The sequence below is a fragment of the Ostrinia furnacalis genome, unplaced genomic scaffold (genome assembly GCF_004193835.3).
Source record: "Ostrinia furnacalis isolate ACB-3 unplaced genomic scaffold, ASM419383v2 OfSCF7613, whole genome shotgun sequence".
NCBI classification, from domain to species: domain Eukaryota; kingdom Metazoa; phylum Arthropoda; class Insecta; order Lepidoptera; family Crambidae; genus Ostrinia; species Ostrinia furnacalis.
The window spans coordinates 147,485-170,222 of record NW_021137852.1 but is presented as its reverse complement, the minus strand read 5'-3'; the positions used below and the strand labels follow the sequence as shown (position 1 = coordinate 170,222).

General features: G+C 36.3%; 3 protein-coding genes across 3 annotated transcripts; 1 reads left to right on the top strand and 2 right to left on the bottom strand.

Annotated features, from left to right (window-relative positions):
- Positions 1–475: 475 nt before the first annotated feature.
- LOC114365696 (homeobox protein ceh-19) lies at positions 476–6,666 on the top strand. Its single transcript, XM_028322329.1, has 3 exons — positions 476–1,411; positions 2,716–2,826; positions 5,989–6,666. Exons 1-3 carry the CDS (start codon positions 961–963, stop codon positions 6,357–6,359), a joined length of 933 nt encoding a protein of 310 aa, XP_028178130.1. The 5' UTR covers positions 476–960; the 3' UTR covers positions 6,360–6,666.
- A 3,229-nt stretch (positions 6,667–9,895) lies between these two features.
- LOC114365699 (uncharacterized) lies at positions 9,896–18,146 on the bottom strand. Its single transcript, XM_028322333.1, has 6 exons — positions 17,877–18,146; positions 17,384–17,584; positions 16,780–16,970; positions 15,350–15,555; positions 14,209–14,459; positions 9,896–10,038 (listed from the first exon to the last, which is right to left on the bottom strand). The coding sequence occupies exons 1-6, from the start codon at positions 18,125–18,127 to the stop codon at positions 9,918–9,920; spliced, it is 1,221 nt and encodes a 406-aa protein (XP_028178134.1). The 5' UTR covers positions 18,128–18,146; the 3' UTR covers positions 9,896–9,917.
- Positions 18,147–19,361: 1,215 nt separating this feature from the next.
- Positions 19,362–22,513, bottom strand: Strip (striatin interacting protein). The gene has a single exon (XM_028322321.1). It carries the CDS (start codon positions 22,335–22,337, stop codon positions 19,881–19,883), a length of 2,457 nt encoding a protein of 818 aa, XP_028178122.1. The 5' UTR covers positions 22,338–22,513; the 3' UTR covers positions 19,362–19,880.
- Positions 22,514–22,738: the final 225 nt, after the last annotated feature.

Sequence of the window (22,738 nt, the reverse complement as noted above, 5' to 3'; positions counted from 1 at the left end):
CCGAACGCGATGGAGGACTGTTGTGGACGCCCTCTGCCCCATCTAGGGGACATAGGACCTTAAGTCAAGTAAGTCTAACCACAAATTGGGCAAAGATCGAATAAGTACTAAATAAGTCAGACTTTAGTTAATATAAGAGATCTGTTTGATAAATTAAAAAGATAAATTGGACTTTCGAGGGAGAATCTTATTTTTGGTAAGATAAACAGATGTTCAGTTTTTTTAATATTCTCTTAAGGCATGGCATTATTCTAATTATGGGCTTTGAAATTTTATTTTTATCTTTGCATTTCACTTGAATTTTTTAATTGAATATGTACGTAGATAAAACCTTCTTCTTGTCTACGACATAGGTACATACTCTCGAAAATCATGGGGTTTTCTGAGTTAAAGCTCCAAAATTAAGTAACAAAATATGAATTAATGAATAGAACTGAACTCCAATGATTATTACGGTACAAAAGTATGAACTCTAATCACTTAGTTTAAGATAAGACCATCAAAACATTAGTGGTTAAATCTACATCATCTCTACTCCATTATCTAATGCTGCCATAAATCACTTAAATCGGTGACATGATCAAACAATAAACTGGGAGCAATTCGATCCAGCGCTCATCACAACCTTTTAGAGATCCTTTGTGCGGTAAAGAGCCCTGACATAACGTGTTATCAAATAAAAGAAAGGTGTGAATTTTCACAGGCCGTCGTGAGGCCCCTCCTACTTAAGATGGCGGTATCCCCACCATCTACTTATCAACCAGTAGCGAGCCAGCATCTCGTATCGCTCGTACCTACAGCACCACCTATTTTCAAATTCAATTATCAGATGCGACCATCTCAGATCTCCGGCTACGAAGAATTAGTCGCACCATCGGATTTCGGACACAATGTCTTTCAATAAATTGTAAATGTGTACTTTAATGACGACTGCAATTTGTTAATGCAAATTGTACAATAATGGACGCTACCAACGATATATCGAGCACGTGTGAAAATGATTCTTTATCAAGAAACGACAAGTTTTGTGACTCAAAAAACCTCGGAAAAAACTACGAATGTGAATCAGAATCAGAATATGACAGTGAAAATGAAACTATTGATGTTATTTGTGAAAACAGTGGTGATTCAAAGTTTGTTGAAAGAAACAGTAATATTAACAATCCGTATCATATTTTAAATAGGGAATTTTTTGAAGCCAAAACTTTTCAGTGTCCGAAAAACTTTGTCAGTGCGCCGCACCGAAGTAGTGCTAAAGATACATTAAGTAGTGAAATTAATAATAGAAGTAAAACATTTCTAATAGATAGTATCTTAGGTAATAATAAAAATTGTAGCACAAATAGTACCAATACAACGAATACAAACGAGGAAAGTGACAATTTTGAAGAGTCCACGGATGAACACAACGGTAAGAGAACTCTCATAAGTTAACCATTCCTTTAAATAAAGGTAATTTTAATAAATAAACACATGATATTAAAATGGTTAATAAAGTAATTAACACAATAACTCTTGGAGATCATTTTTTTAATAATTAATGTAATTAATTAATTATGTCCATCATGGTTGTAATCATCCGCGCAAAAATAACTTTGCTGTATCTACTCTTTATTATCTCTATTGAAGTGACCGTGGTAGCATTAATTAATTTGATTTACTGTGTATAAAATAATGTGAATAATTAAATTAAGGAATCATTACACAAAACCTATTTTTTTAACCCCGACGCAAAAAGAGAGGGGTGTTATATGTTTTTTCCGCAGTAAACAAAACTTTATTTATGAAGGCCTTCATCACTTAAAATCTTCTGAAACAAGTATTAGGTACTCTCAGTTTATTATTTGCCAAAAAAACTCTCCTTTGTATATATTTCGTATCTGCATTTAGACATGACTCTAAAGTCTCTATTTATTGTCAACACAACGACTAAATAAGTAAAGCCGTGGTACTCCGTAAATTAAGAGAAGTCACGAAAATAAAGAGCTTTAAAAAGATACCTACATTATTATAACTAGCTATCTTTTTTCACTTTTTTGTGATCTACGGTTAAGTAGACAAATCAAGGGATCGTCTTCTATGATGTATCCGTTGCGCAGAAAATTACTGATTACTAGACTAAAATGCTGCAGGTTCCAGTATCGGTGTCGGTAAGGTAGTTAGTAAATAACAGAAGTTTTTATTAACATTTAATAAGACTACTAGGATAGTAAACGAGAACTCTTCGGTGTAGGCATATTACCAGTATTACCTACCATAAAAGTTAGGAGTTGCTTTGTCGTCTTATTAATCCATGGATATAATTGTTATCATAGATTGCAGTACAAATCAGTAACTACTCCAGAACTTTAGCATGAATGGGAGAAACGAGTAGGTGGAGATGATATATGTATACATAAGTATATCAAGATCCTTTTGAGGACGGCTCTACCATAAGATTGATGCATTCTAAGTACCTAGCTAGATCGCATTACATATTCGTATTTCTTCTTCTTAGTCTGGGTACTCTTGTCAGAGTGGTCGTGGTTGCGCTGACGAGGTACATGGTGGGGTAATTTCATCTCCGAGGGTAGCTCTCCTGGCTATGTGCTTCCATTTCTGACGGATAGAGGCGTCGCGAGTACACTTGACCATGGTGGACTCAGTGGCCTTTGTGATGGCGTCTATCCAGCGGGTTCGTATTTATTTACAGTTAATTTGTTTCTTTGTTATCAGTGACGTCGTCGACGTGCCCTGAGTTGAGCGCGCTGACGGACGCAGGGCTGCTCGCTGGGCATGCCTATGCGCAGTGGCTGGCCTCGCACCAGCCTTCGTCTACATTCTATGGTAAATAACATTATAATCACTACATAGTATAAAACAAAGTTGCTTTCCGATGTCTGTCCCTATGTATGCTTAGATCTTTAAAACTACGCAACGGATTTTGATACGGTTTTTTTTAATAGATAGAGTGATTCAAGAGGAAGGTATATTTTGCACCCGTGCGAAGCCGGGGCGGGTCGCTAGTGTTTTATAAATACAGCCCTTTAAATGTCAAGACGTCAGTCGAGTGATAAAGGTCTTTAAGCACTATTAAGAATTAATATTAGTCTCTGTCATCAAAACTCGAACATTCTAGTATTTCTGTGGTATTACCATGTTCTTAAGCAAATTCCTCGACTTTTCTTCTTCATAGGCTTTGTGTAATTTTAAAGGGCACCAAAGAAATCCTAATTATTAAAAACAGCGGAGTTTTTTTAGGAAGTTTGTTAATCGCAACAATGTATCTACCTACATATTCGTTAGTTATTTCGGATTTTGCAATTACACTACTTATCTTGGATTAGCAAAGATATTAGCAAATAGCGTTTGCATCTCCAATAGGTATTGATTACGCAATACTAACCCCGAAGGTGTTTAGATAATAGTATAACATGCGCAATTGCGTGACGCGCGCGGGTGTGAGTGTTCACACGTCTCCGCACGCGATGGTGCAAGAGCTAGAGTCCCACAATTTCACTCCAACTTAATCAGTTTTCCTAGTTTTTTTATGAAGCCTTTGCTTCGAGTCTTTGATGTAACTGTAGCAAGTGTAGTATCGACATCTTTCCCAGTCATATATTTAAAGATTTTTAAACATGTTTAAATTTTTTACGACTTTGCTTTTCACTTATCAAAGTTTTATCAAGTTGAAAAATGTGTGTAAAGTAGCTATGATAGGTACAGTTAAAAATCAAGCTGTTTGAAGTTATCTATTAGCACTCAATTATTTTAGCAGCTTTACCAACTCGCTGGTCGAGGTTATATTGATTCCAAGTACAATAAGAGAGTCTAATCCACTAGCTTATTTCATGTATTTGTAAATAATAATTGACATGCCAAATCATAAGTAGTCCATCCCAAGAGAGAAGATTTAAAAAATATTGAAATAACAGAATATTGACGATGCCTAGCCGCAAAGCTAGGCTTCCTCTTTTAATCTGTAGAGATCATTCATTTGCCACTAATTTATGACCAAGTAGGTACTGTGCCAAGTGGTCCATACCTATAAAATATTCATTAGTTAAAGTGATAAATTTTTGTACCGCTTTTTTTCTTTGTGTGTGCAAAAAAGTCTTTAAAAATTAGTCATTGTTGCATAGTCTTTTACTTCAAGAAAGCGTGAAAAAAGCTTTCGACAACATAGCATACAAAATAACATGAGACCTAAATTGGAAACAAAATCAAAACCAATAGCAAATAAAATCAATAAATTATTTCGTATCATGAAAAGCGTTTTTCCTGAAAATAGGTAAGCTTCTCCGTTAAGCTTGTTAAATAACTGTAAGGTACTAAAGTGATTTAAATTCAGTGTGAAATACCTGATAAAATATGTAGGTAATAACGGTATGATTACTAGGGGTACATTTATTACCAACAAGTAGACATTTCTCGTTGTTAAGTCAACAGCTAAGAGGCATTCGGTGGCTATAAAATTAGTGTGAGCGTGTCATCTCTGGGAAAAACTGACGAGGCGAGGTCTACTTGTCCCCAAACTTTCTTTGTCACCTAAGTAAACCCAGCATTCTTCTACTACGAGTAGAATTTTGAAGTAAGTCGTTTTTAAATACTTGCCTAAAGACTCAATAGTTTTTCAAAGAATCTCGTGCCTATAATTTTACAGCTGAAGAAAAATTTCAGCTAGCACATGAATAAACACAATAATTGACTTTAGTAACGTTTGGTATCTACCTACTCATGTGGTTACATGGTAATTACTTATCCAGATCTCGAAGAATAAACTATTTTAAGTGAATCTTGTTAAGAAAATAACGTTTTGAACACTTCCAAAATCATAATCTTGATGGCTCAGACTCAAGAGCGAAGTCATAAAAAATATTAATAGGCACGCTAACATTCGCCTTCCCCATGCCTGCATCACTTCAAAACTAACTAGCCAAATAAAACCACCAATACCAGCGTACACGCTCTAATTGTTATAGCCCACACTGCGTTACGTTTCGCGCGATCTGTCCCGCGACATTCGTTGAAACGTCGCTGGTGTCGCGGTGGTCGCGACTTCGCACCGAGGTGACAGCAAACAGCTGCTGCCGCGATAATTACCAACAAAGCTCGCTGTTTGCCAACTGCCTTTTAAGAACGCTACAACACTTCTGTGAACTGTTGAGGAATTTAATGTCCTCCGACTGGTTAAAGTTAGGACTCGGTTTGAAAAGATGCCAATTAGCAGACTTCTGACGGATGGAATTCTGACTTTGCTTTCTGCAAAGCAAATATTACGGTGTGTAAAGCATTTTTTTTACTTTGATTATAGAAACACTGGTTTTGTTTAATTTGAGAAGAGTCTATAAAACTTGAGCAGTAAACATCAGATTAAAATATTTAAGTATGGATAATTTTCAAAATCAATTAGGTATCTCAGTAAAACTTCTGCAGAAGTTTATTGATTCGTTTCAAACGGTTGAAAGTTATTTAGAGAACTTTGAAGTAGGTATCTCTGTAACTATTTATACTCGAGGATAAAAAAATCTAGTTATAACAATTCGCTTGCGCAAATACTTGACGAGCAGTTAGCGCTCGCTAGCACACACGGCCACAATGCGTGTTGACACACGGCGACAACCGGCGCGGGCGCAGGCAAACACCCTGATTGTGTTTATAGCCAGTTAACAAGCGCCCGCGACAATTCCGATTAGTGCACGAAAAAATCTTTACCACGTATTTGTTTTTAGCGAGAGCAGCTACTTTGTAAACGGGGCGTGTTTATGAGTGTGCACTGTGCGTAGGTGACGATTGTGGATTTTAAGATTCAAAAGACTATCAGAACGGTAACGGTTGAATAAATATTTTCGGATAGCACTATCTACTGCAGTAAACTAAAACTAACTCGATAACATTATTTTAGGTCTAAGTAGGTTATTTGTACAGATGTGCTCATAGTATTTAAACTAAATTTTTATTAAAATTACGTACGAGTACATAAAGCTAATATATTTCTTAATTTATCAGATGATAAAAACAACAGAAGACCGCGGCGAGTGGGTCCAGAGCGCAAACCACGGCAAGCATACAGCGCAAAGCAGCTCGAGAGATTAGAAGCAGAATTCAAGCTGGACAAATACCTGAGCGTGTCGAAAAGAATGGAACTTTCCAAAGCACTGGGTCTGACTGAGGTACAAATAAAAACGTGGTTCCAAAATCGGAGGACGAAATGGAAGAAGCAACTGACGTCACGGCTGAAGATAGCGCAGCGACAGGGCTTGTTTCCAGGGCAAATCTTTGGACACGCGCCGCAAGCGTATTCTCTTATAAACCCGTACGGATACCCACCTCTCAGTTGCGTATTTACCCCGGTCACTTTGCCGTCTTCGCCTCCGTAGGTCTATGGTAACAAGATGTAGTACGTTAATTATTGGAGTACGATCACAGTTAGAAGTCTATTCTTATAATTTTTCAAATTACCAAAAGGTAAGCTAAGTTTTCGGTTTACTCTTTAGTAGGTATCAGTTTAACAAACATAATACTCCTTATTTCTTTCTAATCACGTAATCTTGACGACTTCTAAGTGCATCAACCATAATTTTATAGTTTTTCAGGTTCAGGTTTTTATAGGTTTCAGTAATCTCATGGAAATAGGTCTTTATTCATAAATTATAAGAGAAATCAAACTAGCCAGTAGATAACATATTTTAGCCAGTATTAAGTATTAATTTAACCATCCATGACACAACATTTGTAAATATTTTATCGTTTTGTTTCAAATTTTTATTTATAATTAAAATGGTTTTTAAAATGTCTAAAATTTTAGGCCGTCTTGTCACCGGGAAGTAATATTAATTTGAATTTCGGATATAAGTGAAAAACTAACTACATGGTATCTAACTGAACTTACAAAATAATGGTAACGTTCAGTATCGGATCTGTGGCTCTTAGAACATCTTTATTTAGCTGAATAAAAATTAATTCAAAGAATCTACAGCCGGAGTGTGACTCAAAAGTTAAGCTTTCTGAAAATGTTTCATAAATAGATAGGTATCGCGTATTTAAGTGACACTAGTTAATTAATTCAGAATACGTAATGACAGTAAAGCAATGTTCAAACACATAGCAGTATGATTTCAAGTTTACTATTAGTATTTTATGTCGGTGTTAAGTATTTTAATAACTGTGCGAAAAGCACACAATGTCACTTCGTGTCCTAGTTTAGAATAATTTACCTAGGTACCTTTTGATTTTAGATATCAATACCTCAAAAATCATTGTTCCAAACGAATATTATTACTTAAAAGTGATCATTTCCTTTTTGAAAATAACATTTAGTTTTAACATTAATCGATTGCTTAGGTAAATCATAAACGTTTAAAAACCATCCTTATGTACGACGTGCAACATTTTAAAAAATATGGATCCCTAACCTGTCTCTGCATTTTCTTAGAAAATACTTTGTGGATCAACTTGAGGTTAGATGAAAATTAAGGTATTTTGGTATTAACCTCTTACTTAAAATGTGACTCAAAAAGGCGTGTTATGAAAATATATGGATATATAAAATATACGGAATACTTATACGCATGTAACTCGCAAAATATTTAAACCACTGTTTACAAATTAGTCAAAAATCAAAATTATCTTTATTTGTGTAGACTAATTAAATTAGCACTTACAAATCGTTAAATGCTCTTATGGAGCCTATACATTTCTCATTATTTGTTTGCCCTACCAGTCAAAATCAAATATAGAAATGTCCATTCACAAACTTGGTGTTAGGCATCGAACACTTACTTATTAAGTAGCTATTGTATAATTTTATTCATAGATGTTAAGATGTCTCTTGACACGTTCGGTCATCCTCGTAAAAGGGAGTGTTAACTATTTTTATGACTGCGTTGCCGTTGGTAGTGCGAAAAGTACATACATTTGAAACATACCGAGCAAAATAGCACCTATTTCAAGTAGGTACACAAAGATGCAAATATTTAACTTCATGTGCTCTAGTAAGTACTTGCACGCACCCAAATTGACACATTTTTGACTTTTGTTTATTACAGATCATGTATAAATTATTTACCTACATAGCAAGTAAGTACGAATTAGGTACTAAAATTGAATTAAAAAAATATCCACGAAAAGTTTTTTTAAGCTAGTAAAACATTGCTTGCAAAAGTCAATTTATTGTATTTATTATTTAATTGTTTAGGTGATTAATACTTATTACTTGTGTACCATTCTAAGAAGACAGCAATATTTTGTGTAGATACAAATAACGTGCAATAAAATATTACTTTACAATTTATTACGATTGTTTCATTCTTTGTATTCCCACATTAATAATTACTTTAACAAATGAAACAAACAATAGTCGTTTAATAAATGTAAGTAGAATAAGAGTATTTCTCAAAAAAAATGTACGTAACGAAACGGTAGTAACGAAATAGTAAGGCCATAAGGCTTGTTATACATTGGCGAAATATTGTGAATGCTCTAAATTTATTCAATTCGAAATATTTGTAAGTATGCACCCAAATACGGGGTAATATTAAGGGGTTAGAAATAAAATAAGGGAGTAATCATTCATACTATTTTAATAAAATTATTTTTGTTCCATCTTGTTTATCCATTTTGAGTCGTTCTCTGTAAGCTTTTTGCCTTTTGGCATTGGTTTTTGGCGGCATTCCTAAAAAAACAAAAGAAGTAATCACATAAAAACGTAATCTAAATGATTTGATTATTTTTTTCTGGTGGCACTTCTGTAAAGCAGATAGTATCCAATCCTTTTGTTATTGACGCTCTATATTTTTTGAAATAAATTAAGTAGTGAATATTACTATGCTTAGTCAGGTAATAACAGTATACACTCAGCATTATGTTGTACTTTTTCGTAACGTAACGAAATTCGTAAAAAACGTAACGAAATATTAGACAAAATGAGATCAGAAACAAGTATTTTTTTGATAAAATTTGTTACAGCAAATATAAAAGCTTACTAAATGTTCGTACCACACGTATTACAAAAAATGGTTAAATGAAGACTTACCGTTCTATATAAAATCGCTGATTTTACTGCCTGTTACGAAAAAGTAATCCCACAAAACACACACGTTTTCACTAATTTTCGCGATAGATGTCACCCCCTGGTACCCCCCCAGGATTTTTGGGGTTTCCTACCGATTGAAAGACAATCGCACCCCCCACCCCCCCGTATCATGACATAGACCGCAGATTTGCCATGCAGATGCGCCAGTGAGTACTAATCTGCGCGACTTGTGTCACCCCCTGATGCTTGGCACCCGGGGCGGAGCGCTTTAATTTTGTCAAACTGGTAATGACGTCAATTTTGGGAGAAGGGGGGGGGGTCATTAAGAAATGACGCTAGGATGATTGTAGGGGGGGGGGGTCTAAAATCTGAAAAAATCGATGACGTAATTTATGGACGGCCCCTTGTTCAGAAACCATGGGAAAGTAGAAATAAATCGTAACTAAAGAGTAAATAACGAAATAGTAAATGAGAGCGACTCATTTTGTTTTTTTGCTTTAAATTGCCAATTCATTATGACACCCCATAGAAAATCAATTTGATACAGAAACTGCGATTACTGTAGAACGATAATACAAAGAAATTTACAATAATTTAGTTACGTATCGCATTTTATGAAACAAAAACATATGAAAAAGCTAGGGTGGCAAACAGGTTTTTGTATGAAAGGTAAAAAAGGACTATTTTTAAAATATCTTAATATTTGGTTATAAGTAGGATTATAGCTATAATTCTTCGTTATATTAAAGATTAATATTCATCCTTCAAAATTGTGTGTGTGTTTTTTTTGTGTGATGATTTATAAATATAAAACTTTTGAACTGTTTCAAAGCACACTTTTTTTTCAAAATGTACATTTTTTTTTGAGAAATACTCATAAATTAGTTTGTATTACCACTTCGCGTTATCGCTGTTCTTGGCAGTGGGCGGGCGGGTAGAGAGTGTCGCATTGGGCGCCGCCCAGCCCCAGCGCTGCCGCCTTCAGGGCGCCTAACGCGCTTCCCTGCGACCATGCCACACCCGCACTGGTGACAAGCATCTTGGTTACGACCTCAGATCATAGAAAGAGAATAGATATGAAGTCGCGCGTAACTACAACGAGAACCAGTGTCCCCACATTTCCCCCACCACAGCTCCCACACACACATTCAACTGTGTAAAAACAAAGCAACTCAGAGTCTACGACAACATGTGCAACCGGCTTAAAAGTGCTGTGATTGGCCAGAAGGCGTGCCTTATGGCCAATCAATGGCCGCGTGACGTGACGCACACATTGAAAACGTTAGTGAGAGAACAAAGATAAAATGGAGTCGACAAGATATCGATACTTTAAATCGCTAGGGGCAAGGCTCGAAACTGATTTCACAAAATGCTTATGTATGAAAACCTTTTTATTATTATACGTTATTATTAACTACTATCACGCATTTACTTTTTAATTATGGCGATCTGCGTACCGCATTATGTTTATCAAAAATAATGCCTATATTAGGCTTTCAACTAGCTCTTATAGTGATTACATAGTTGACAGTTACTAATTACTTCTTACATAGTTGACAGTTACTAATTACTTCTACTGTTATTTTTTTTTTTGTAAAATCTTATAATCCCAAGTAACACATCATTTTTTTATTTAAAATTACAGAATAGAAAATTATAATTTACTTCTAATTTATCGATAATAGGAAACCGCATTAGAACACGAGCACGGCACTATGTTACGACCGGCACATGCGGCCGTACTGTGTATTTTCACACGACAGTGGATATCGAAAGAAATTAAATACATTGCGCAGTAGTTGAGCATGACATAAAGTGGTGGCTAACTAAATCGTCAATGTACAAGTGTGTTAGAATTTTTATCACCATTGATTTCGATATCATAGTAACTGTTACGGCACTGAATTCGTTCGTAAAAATGTTTAGTTTTTTTTATTTATAAGCAAAATACCAATTGATTTGCAATACTTACATGTAGTAAATGACTCCATTGTTCCTGTAGTTCTTCATTTCACTTGTTTTATTGCACGTAACGACGCATTATCCAAAATATCGGAGAACATTTCCTTAGTACGACTGAATCGCGACTAACCTAGCTACGCGGCCGATGTTCGTTTCTGGGCATATCGCGGAGACACGCGCCACGCCCCCGTTTCACATCTATTCCCTTCTATGATCTGAGGTTACGACTAAAGGTCATAGCACACTTATCAACCTGGAAAGGGATCAACACCGTATCGCCTTTCGCCGTGCCGCGTGCTATTAACCGCGAGGCGACGCGTTTACGTTACCTTACGGTGCAATAAGTGTGTGTTGCAGTATGGAGTTTCTACAAAAAATACTGACCGCCTCGCGTTGATACGGTTACGATCCGTTTCCGGGTCGATAAGTGTGCTTCGTCCTTAAAACTACTAATAAAATATATTAATGAAGAAACGAAGGAAGCCTACTCGTATAAAAGGGTTTGCATGGACACTAGTCACCATAATTCCTTGAGCTATACAGCTTAACCCATTTAGACCGATAATTATTTTTGTAATTAAAAATTGATTTTTCAGCAAAAACTTACAAAGGGGTGCCTAAAAATCATGAAAAAAATATTTAAAAAAATATTCCATAAATAGGGGGCCGTGGGGAGCCCGTACCATATAGGGTACAGTAGGTCTATAAGCAAGCAAAACATAGTCGTTGTTCAAAGAAGGTTTTTATTTATTTTTGTATGATATAAAATAAAAATAAAATCACATAATCACTAGTATCACACATGGCATATTTTGTAAGACGTTTTCTGTGATACTAACTACATTTGGTTCTTTTTTCCTACCTTCTCCGAAGTTAGTGAGGATAGCTGAAGAAGACCTGGCTTCTTCTGATTTGTTACGTTTAGTGCTATCCATAATCGCATTTAGCAACACGACGATGGAAATTTAGCAAATCCATCGAAGAAAACTCTGAGGGTAATTATTTACATTAACACTATCTTTATCGCCTAAATCTTTGTCAGTCTGATCATCATTAGCGGTCATCTGACAAGATAGCAGTAGATAAATACCAACATTGCTTTATTTTTGCTGAAATTATCAAATCTTTCGTGAGTTATGGCAATATAGTGAAGCATCAATAGCCTAAAACAAATAAAAATAATAGAAATAAAAAAATATTTTTTCGCATGATGTGCTCATGGATAGACCTACTGTACCTTATACGGTACACCTACTTTAGACTGGAATAAACCCTATAAAAATAATCTCAATAATATTTTTTTTGTAGTCATGTTATCTATTGTACTCTATTTTTTAAATAAAATTGATAAATAGCATAATTTACCATGAATAATAAGAAATTATACCTTCTTAAATACATTGTAAATTTTTTTTTGTTTTCTGTCGAGGAATTTTTAAAATATTTCCAAAACCACTTGTTAAAACATATTTTTAAATATTTTTATGTAAAATAATCACTTTAAGCTTACTGTCACAATCATTTTTACAAATTAACAACAGTTTGGTTCTTCAAAATATTTTCATAAAGGTACCGTACCACATAGGGTACGGTAGGCATCGAAGAAAACTCTGAGGGTAATTATTTACATTAACACTATCTTTATCGCCTAAATCTTTGTCAGTCTGATCATCATTAGCGGTCATCTGACAAGATAGCAGTAGATAAATACCAACATTGCTTTATTTTTGCTGAAATTATCAAATCTTTCGTGAGTTATGGCAATATAGTGAAGCATCAATAGCCTAAAACAAATAAAAATAATAGAAATAAAAAAATATTTTTTCGCATGATGTGCTCATGGATAGACCTACTGTACCTTATACGGTACACCTACTTTAGACTGGAATAAACCCTATAAAAATAATCTCAATAATATTTTTTTTGTAGTCATGTTATCTATTGTACTCTATTTTTTAAATAAAATTGATAAATAGCATAATTTACCATGAATAATAAGAAATTATACCTTCTTAAATACATTGTAAATTTTTTTTTTGTTTTCTGTCGAGGAATTTTATAAATATTTCCAAAACCACTTGTTGAAACATATTTTTAAATATTTTTATGTAAAATAATCACTTTAAGCTTACTGTCACAATCATTTTTACAAATTAACAACAGTTTGGTTCTTCAAAATATTTTCATAAAGGTACCGTACCACATAGGGTACGGTAGGGCTAAATGGGTTAAAATAACGACTTTTATTATGTATGAAAATCTGGACCAATTATTTTGAAATGCAAGGGGCTGATAAATAAGTATGTAAATGACTCTACATATGGGTGTGTAGACACTTAAATAAATAAAAAATGTGGCTCTATTCTGATAGAGGGCTGCCTACCTGATACCATCCTCAGTATTTAAGCTAGTGGGTCCAAATTCCACCGGGGGCCAGGGCATAATTTCACACCCGATATTGTGTAGTATTTAGAACATCTAATAATTACTTGCATGCTACTGCATAATTGGAAGTGATACTGATGACTAGGTCGTTGATGTTAAAAAGGAAACTCAACATTTCCCCGAAGCATGCCAGCAGAAATCAGATTCCTTGCCGTGACACAGGTAGCCAACAGAGCATGTCTTTGTAGCGTGTTTATGTATAGCAATACAGAAGGTGTAGCAAGTTATTTACCGTCTTGATAGTAAACTATGAAGTTTTACTTCGTCTTCACATCCATTACTCGTTTATTATACGAAAGTAAATATTGTAACTGTAACCAATGATCCATTTTTGATGACGCAAATTCCCAAAGTATAGATAATAATATACGTATTCGCAAACATTACTATGTCTCACAGTGCACGTGGACGCATAGGGTGGCACATGAACCATCACAGAGCTCTATTCAACGCTGTGCGTTCGATTTGCTGCTTCACTTAAGCAAGCATCGTTTGTGAATACGGGCGTGACAATATTACCTACATAGTAGGGATAGGTAAAATGAAAACTACTTATTCAAGAGTTTTTTAATGAAAGCAAGTCGCGAAATGATGATTTTACAGGCTAAAGTCCTCGCAAGAGAAGTCGCGAACAGAAGTTTAGTATAGATACTAAACATTTACTTACTGCCACACAGGAAGCCAATAGCGACTGCTATCCCGCAAGTCGCGAAATGATGATTTTACAGGCTAAAGTCCTCGCAAGAGAAGTCGCGAACATAAGTTTAGTACACAAAACATTTACTTACTGCCACACAGGAAGCCAATAGCGACTGCTATCCCGTATCTGTCTCGCGTGCTTGTTGCCTAGACATAGCGCTCGATACAGGCACTGGGTAGACCGCGGCCTCAGCGCTATGAGAGCGTAGCGCGCTAATGTGTTCATAGAAGCCACGACGCTTCTTCTAGGTTCCGTGTCGCGTTTGAATCGAAACACGTCGTCGACGTTCATAGAATCGCTGTTGTCGACCATCTGCATCACTTGAGTTTGTTGTGGATGCTGTAAAGGTAAACGAATTAGTATCACGACTCTGAGAAATTGGCAGTAAATAGGGTACAATGTTGGGATTCGGGATAGAAAAGTTCTCGAGCGGTAACCACACGGGCCGGAAGACGTAGGGACCTAGTGCCCAACTAGGCAGATTAAGTGAACCGACTATATCTTTTGAGGGTCGCGATAAGCCTGGATGCGTGCAGCGCAGGAAAGATTGTTGTTGGAATCCTTGGAGAAAGCCTTTGTCTAGTATTGGTTGAAACTAAGATACAATGTACCTGTGTACTTTTCGACGGTAGGTACGCCGGCAAAATCGCCTACAGTCTGATGTTATTTCGACTGTAACTACTTACACTCGACTAGTCCGCCTGGCTAGCTACCACCATCTTACCTAAGTCTGTCGCAATAACAATAATGTTAACAGCATTGTTGTGTTCCGGCATTTAGAGGTAAGATAGCCAGCTCCTCCGTGGTTGAGGATTCCGTTCCAGGTGAAGCTTCCACCTTCAATCTGATCATCACTTACCATTAGGCGATATACAGGCCTAGAGCTTCCTCGTTGTGGATAAAAAAACTTCTATTGTGAACAAAGGTCGGAATTAGGTAGAGTTATTCATGTACCTACTTACCTACACTGATTTCATACAGCGAAAGAATAAAGTGGAAATCCCGAGATTAATTTTAAAGAGCAGAACAAATCCGCGCGATGTTGCCACATATCGGTTTACTTATTCACTCTGCTCATTCGCTTACCTCGGTTCGTCGAATGCGCTTACTTGTTTCCTATTGTGTTTTGTTTGGTGTATCGGAAAGGTCCACATTAATATCAACATTTCGATGCAAGTACATAAATGACTCTACCTGATTCTGACCTCTGATTATGAATAAGGACTTACCATGGTAATACACATAAGCACTTGCAGCACGAACATGCCGAACGACAAGAAGGCTATCCCCGTGAGCGATATGTCAAACAGTTCAGAGATGCCCAGCCCGTGGCCGTCTCTCTCCACCGAGTATTCCTCGTGCTCCGGCTCCTGCGATGACGGGTGGTGGTACAGTGGCGGCGGCGGCGGCGGCATTGAGTATTCGTAGGCTCCACCTAGAAATAGTCTTGTTAAAGGACGTGTGTCGACGAGGCCGGTGCCGGACGGGGTAAAAACCGGCTCGTTAAGATTTAATAAGTTTGTACCTAGACGTAGGTAGGCTATGTAGCTATGGTCTGAGAAGCCAATATAGCACTTTTGGCAATAAATTTAAATGAGCTGAAACAGAAATTGTGTTACAGTACCTATTCAATTTCGATGGGTGCCTGGAATAAAGCCGCAATAGCCATAGCAGCAGTTTTCCGATTAAGCGATTTTCGTAATCTGGGGGTCCCTATACACCTTGTGATTTTTTTTCAGAATTTTATCTTTGAAACTGGCTGATTTACCAAAAGCACTATGGATATTGAATCGTTATTCCCGGAAATTTGTTTACCAGAATAATCGTGGCATGTTCAATGTTAAAAGTTTTATTTCAAACTTCTACAAGTAATATTCAACTTTGTACTCATTTCGATACGGACCATATGAACATATAATGTACACAGCACTCACCAGTACATTTTCCAAGTCGATCATTAAATTCAAGCAAACCGCTATTAATGTATTCGCCATACATCCTTCAGATCAGCGCACAACGCTGCAATGCACTATTGCTGTATGATTACTTTTGCACTTTTTACCGGAATAAAACCACAATGGACTCTTACGGAACCGATTTTCAATGTATGAAGCGGCAATATGTATTTCTACCTTTTTTAAGGTATATTCTAAGCACTATAACCTTATGCACATTATATGTTACTCCAGAAAAAATAACGCATCGTTTGATATACAAACCATTTGGATACGCCTCGTAGTTTAGTTATTATTCAAAAATTTCACTAAATCTCTTCTCCTGTAAAATTGTGTTTTGTCGATTGCGGCTTTATTCCAGGCACCCATCGATTTCATTATGTTTTGTTAAAGCTAAAATAGGTAAGCAAATTTTTCAAGAATGAGACTAGAAACTCAAAAAACTATAAACTCAAGGTTTGGCAAGGCGCATAAGTAGGTAAGTAAGTAAGTAGTAGGTACAACCACAGAATAATAATAACTTTGATTTCTGTTGTTTTCAGGAACCGAACTAAGTAGAACTACTAGCTAGATCATATTATATTCAGAAATGCTTTCTTTCGGGGTAGAGTGAAGGGGTCCCGATTTTCGGAATTAGAAATCACAGTTGATCTATGGAATCTATCCACCTCTGTTAGTTTATCCTAAATAAGTAAAAGATTTACTGTATTTGGATATATCCTGGTACGCCGCGTCTGGTTCGTTGTACGTGGCCTCTGGTTCAGCGGGCTCGTAGACCTCATACTTGTCCCGGGGTTGGGAAGGGCCGCTGGCAGTTGGAAAGGTGAAGTTACCCCCAGCTTCGAGGTTGGGGACTGCGCTCAACTGGCGGTAGCCGTTGTTTATTGCAGCTATTCTAAAATGTAATGTATCAAAGATATTATATAAAGTGTAAAGCTGTGATGTAAGTTCCACCTAAAACTAAACTTTATGAAAAGTACCTACCTACCATGGACAACATACTTACATGTAAGTATGAACAGGGTAGTCTACGACCTACTTAGTGACAAAAACTTCTTCATCAGATTTTTAAACCAATTAAGTAGGTAATGGGTACTTAAAGCACTTAAACTCTTGATTTGTGTAATGTAGAGCTCTAGCACCCTAATCTTAACTTCTTGACGCATTCTAAATTCAAAATTAATGAAAAATGCAAAATAACTTAAGAATGAGAGCAGTCGTCCAGCAACGAAAGGTGATGGGTTCGATTCCCACTTTACCCAATTTGACCTGACTAAAAATAAAATTGAATACAGTTAATTTACTAACTTATTCAGCCACTCCTGGTAGTTCGCCGAGCCGATGTCAAACAGCGCACTGCTCCTCAGGTCTGACGAGCGCCGGTTGACGTCACCAAGATCCTCAAACCCGAAGGGCTTCCCGACGCGGCTCTGGACTACACTTTTACCCATTTCTTCCAGTATTTGCTCAGCCACGTAGTTTCTGCAGTGGTACTCGTTCATCATTTGTCTGAAAGGTTTAAATGGTTAAATTAAATAAATACCTAACTATTAACAGTTCACATAAGTAAGTTGGAATATTTTATATTTTACCTACTCATACCTAGCTACTTACATTGATGATTGCGAAAATAGGTGGTGGTAAATACTAAATAGGTAGGTGTTATTCGGAGTCAACTTCGGAGAGAACTTTGTGAAGGCTTGAATCACACTTTAGGGCTGTAAAAGCCCACATGATTGAACAAAACCTGAATTTATGTATTTTGAAATGATTTTGAACCAAAGATGGACGTTAACTTTACCTGTGGAACGCCAAAGTGGACAAAGCTGCATCAATAGATCCATTTATTGATTTGTAGGTCGTTTCTTCAGCGCTATCAGTGGTCCTCATTTCCGGAACACTCTCAGTCTTATTCTCTTCTCCACTCAACATAAAGAAGGTCGGCATCAGATCAGTTCGCAAAATATCATTCACATTAAGATCATTAGAATACATCTTTGAAGAATACACTGCTTTTAAAATTAACAAAACAAATAAACTTGTAGAGAACATTTTAGAATTGTCACTCAGAAAAAACTGTCGTGAAATGACTAACAATCGCTGTGCGTGCGCGCATGTTGATAGCAGTTTTCTCGGTTTACGAAGCGGAAAATTCTCTAGAGCAAATCTTGACTGTTCCGACCCAAATGAGACGGCGGCTAACGGCTAATAACTAGTTTAGGATAAGGTACACATTCGCGATTCTGGAAAAGAATTTTAAAACATCTTTGTTGCCATCAGAGAATCAAAGATCTTAAAACAGTCATGTCTGCTGGATTAAAAAAAAAACATTTTCTTCCTTGATCAACTAAGAGTAAGTAGGTAAATATTTAATCCTTAGAAGATTGTCAATGAAGATTGTAAAAAATGAGAAGCGAAAAAATTTTTCAAAGAAAAGTAGCTTAGTCCCAAAACCTGAATCTAAACTGATGACAAGAAGAAAGGATATCCAAGGAGATCCAACCACCTACTTTCACCTCGTTATACCTATTAGCATCCCCAATAAAAGCTTCACGCCACCCCCCGGCCGCTTAAGTGCTCAACCGAGCTATAAAAGGGTCCTTTGCATTGTTGGAAGCATTACAAATGTTCGGATGTCATCTAATAGACGTTTGATGTGGGAACAAACCACCTGGCTCTGGGAATATTATTTTTCTATGCTCCCGCTGTTTGTAATTAAATTGATAGCGGTAAAAGAACAAACTACCTACTTAGTAGCAAAAAATTGATAATGCAAAGTGAACATTGTCGTCTAATTTAATTAAAATCTTGTGTTCAACTCCTATATTTTCTTACCTACCTACCCTTTAAGCATTTTACATGTACTAGGTACAAATTTTTCTTGACTTCAATGAAACACAAACATCTACTTACTAGAGCCGAAATAAAGTTGCGAACTTGAACGAGATTCATATTGTAAGGATCTTTCCATACAACAAAACCTCCCAAAAATTCTGTATACAGGATAAAACGGATGGGTTCTTGATAATGCAATAAGATTATAAAATCAGTGATAATCAAATCATACCGTGATTTAAAACAAGACACCGCCATCTAGTGGCCTACTATGTTACAATGGTATTATCGCTTTAAAGCGATCTCTTCCATCAAACTATCCCACTAGGTTAATAAATAAGAAGTATTTAATGTCTCAATACAATTTTATTGTTAATGTAACTATTTAACTATACATTATTAAGCTTGTTTAGAAAACCATAAAAGATCTAGCTTCAATATTGTAATTCCATTTCATTATTTTGATTACTCTATTTAGATATTTTAACAAAACTGGTTCAAAAAACAATTTGTTGTCAATATCAGTTCTGATGTTTAAAGGCAACTTTATTTTACTTCATTATAATTAAATGTTACACATAAGATGAGACAACTACCACTCTAAGCAAAAATTGCATTTAATACATGACAATTTAATGCATATCTAGTTATTTAAAATTTGATATAACATGCTTAAATATATAAATACTGTCATGATATAGATATTTTTAATTTTTTAAATTCCACTATAAAATTACCAATGAAGTAAGAAAATAAATCTAAAGCAAAAAGACATCAATTTGTAGTAAAAATATTACAAAAAGAATAAAATATTTCTTCCCTGTCTAATGACATCTTGAATTATCTTTGAGTACATTCATAATCTTCCATAAGCATGTAATTTATCAGGGAATCTCATTATTATCAATTAATATTAAGTATTAAGAAAGTATATCAACATGAAACCTTAACAAACTTTTATAAAAGTGATTCATGCTGTCAGTAATATGTCCCAGTTTATTTCGTTATTATACACCTCCTGTTCTAGCCATAGCTCATAGTTTTCTTTAAACTCTTCATCAAGCTCAACATTTGCTTCAAGAATACTGTTAATATCTGTTTCAAGGGGAGTCAGATCTATTTCTTGTTCACCTCCAGTGCCATATCGCCTGTGATTGAAGCGGTCTACGCTTACTCTCAATGCACACTCCTCATCCTGGAAGTCCCAAGGCCTTGCGTCTACATCATTACCAAAAGCCCAATCATCGTTCAACCGATGACGTACTTTGGAATAAATGGCACTGATGGTCTTCATGTTCGTTTTTCTCCATTGTCGCCCCAGATATTTCGTCTGCATTTTGAGTAGCTTCAAAACATAAAATTGCATAAGAGCATGCCTAACCTTGAGTGTGCGTTTCAAAATCGGCGCACTCTTGAATACTACAAGCATCATGATTCTTGCGTTCTTCCATTTAGTTAGTTTGTTTAAAATTCTCAGCAGGTTTATGCACGAAAAAACATTTCTCCACGAGTACGGAACTGATGAATCTCCAATATCCAAACATTCTTTGGTCAGCTCAGGTTGTTCTCCAATGACACAAGCCGGGAAGTCAAATATGGGTATGGAATTCTTAGCTCCAACATATGACAAAATGTTTTGGTTGAAAAATTTGAGTATTAAGGGCATGCAATTAGCATAAACCAGATGCTGAGACATAAATTCAAATTGATATACATGATTTAATTTAAAATGCTTCAATAGTAAGAGTAATATGGCTGTGACTGCTTTCACAATGATTTCTTTGTGTCTATTTACATCAATGCCCAGTTTTAAAGACTGCAGGACTGTCATGGGCATTTCTTCAGGCAGTAGATCAGCCATGATGTTTATTGAGTATGTTTTAGCTGTAGACGTGGGTGCAGCAGCCAGAAGTATTTTCAGTAAAGCAATCATATATTGGGGTAAGTTTGGCAACATAGCTCTATACAATACTTCAACTTCAGTTTCTTCCACATCTCTCTCACCCTTAGTGAGTGGACTTCGAGCAATCTCTATTTCTCTTTCAGCTTGGATTTCAGATAAGCTTGTGTACATGTGTTTCTTCAATATATCTATGCCTTCATGAATTGGCTGTGGGAGGCCAGCTATCGTCTGCCTATCTCCAGGAAGAGAATAACCAACGAACTTTATTCTGACATTGTCCAAAAACATGTCTATGTCTTTCTGTCGCACTTTGGACTGCCACGGCAAACTTCTGGGCAGAGGTGGTGGCGGAGGTGGGCTATCAAACTGTTTGAAGTACATGTAGTATGGACATTGTTGGTTGTTGTCCCCTCTTGTGCCATCAGCAGGCATAGTCTGGAACTCCATTGAGTAATCTTCAGAGCCATTCCCAGTTTCCTCTTTGTCAACAAATATTTGTTCATCAGACTCATCCAAAGAAGTCTGCTTCATAAAAGTTTGTCTCCTCAATGCTCTTTCATTTTCCTTCATTTTTCTCTGTCCAGGATTTTGATTTTCCAACATATCTGCAGCACTTGGAGGAGGGGAGCTGGCACGCATACCTTTAATGATTTCCAGAGTATCTTCACGAAGAGGTGGAAGTCCATGTTTTTCTCGCAATCTAGCTTTTCTCTCTTTCAATTCTTTTGAACCACCCAAATATACAAGTAACACTTTCCACAAAAGAAGTAAAACCTTTTTCATAGGAAAGTGTGGAGTGGTTCCTGCACACAGATGTGTCACCATACTGAGGAGTTTCACTGGCAATAGTTCCTCACCAAAAGGTGTACCAAGTTCTTCCTTGAAATTCTTCACCAGATGAGCATATTCTGACTCAGGATTGTCTTTTTCAGTTCTCATGTATTCTGTGATTAAATACAGGACAGATAAAATGACACGCAAATTGGTTGAGTCTGCTAGGGACTCTGCTAGTTTTCTGGATGCTATGGCAGTACTGCTTCTCACAATCTCAAGGTTTAGAAGTTCTACAAAAGCAGCAAACGTTCCCATATCATACAGGGTCATGACGTTAACCCTGGCCCAATGGGCCTGTTCGGCATCAGACTGCATCTCAGCCCAGCAACCCTGCGCCAGGTAGAATATACACCTCGTCGCACGCATACGAATATCACTCACTGCAACATCTAAATGCTCTAATAGTTTCATTATCACTGTTCGTTGTTGTTTATTTGTCAATCTCTGCCAGCTAGGAGGGTAATTGAACTCTTCCATGATATCCTCGAAAGCTTTCACGTTCAGTTGGAACTCCGGGTGCTCAGTGTAGCTGTAAAGCTCCGCTATTTCGTTTGTTTGAGTGTCGCAATCGTCGTATATAAAATCCAGCTCTGGGCTCTCCATATCGTTGATACAATCGCCTTCTTCAATAGGGCGACGGACATCGGGGAGTTTTGTGCCCCCGCGCCTCCCGTTCCCGTTGGTTCCCATCGTCTTATGTATAAATCTAATCAGATTAATAAAGTTTTGTCAACGATTCTATCAAATGATTTAAAATTCCAGTTGATCTCACAAAATCACTAAAAAGAAACTCGGAATTTTTACATCATGAATGAAATTACGACAAGTACGAATTTGTACAATTGAGACCACAGACAAAACAGATGATAAAAATGACATAACTAGAGGTGAGCATAAGTGATTGAAATCGAAGAGCTATTAAAAGTCCGGTTTTATATCTCGTCAAGTACTAGTTAATTAGTTCTAGATTTTTGGTCAGAAATGTGGTCATAACTTTAGAGTAGACTACACATACAAATCAGTTGTAAAAATTAAACTTTAATTTTATTAAATTTGTACTGTTCATTTCAATATCAATTGAATAAATAAAA

Excerpts from the sequence above, each read along its gene's own strand:
- Strip (XM_028322321.1), bottom strand. The coding sequence starts at position 22,337 with ATGGGAACCAACGGGAACGGGAGGCGCGGGGGCACAAAACTCCCCGAT.
- LOC114365696 (XM_028322329.1), top strand. The coding sequence starts at position 961 with ATGGACGCTACCAACGATATATCGAGCACGTGTGAAAATGATTCTTTA. Across the intron at positions 1,412-2,715 it reads GTCCACGGATGAACACAACG|TGACGTCGTCGACGTGCCCT; the intron begins GTAAGAGAACTC and ends CTTTGTTATCAG. Across the intron at positions 2,827-5,988 it reads GCCTTCGTCTACATTCTATG|ATGATAAAAACAACAGAAGA; the intron begins GTAAATAACATT and ends TTAATTTATCAG.
- LOC114365699 (XM_028322333.1), bottom strand. The coding sequence starts at position 18,127 with ATGTTCTCTACAAGTTTATTTGTTTTGTTAATTTTAAAAGCAGTGTAT. Across the intron at positions 15,556-16,779 it reads CCAGGATATATCCAAATACA|GTGGAGCCTACGAATACTCA; the intron begins GTAAATCTTTTA and ends GACTATTTCTAG. Across the intron at positions 10,039-14,208 it reads TATTGGCTTCCTGTGTGGCA|TGCGGGTGTGGCATGGTCGC; the intron begins GTAAGTAAATGT and ends GCTTGTCACCAG.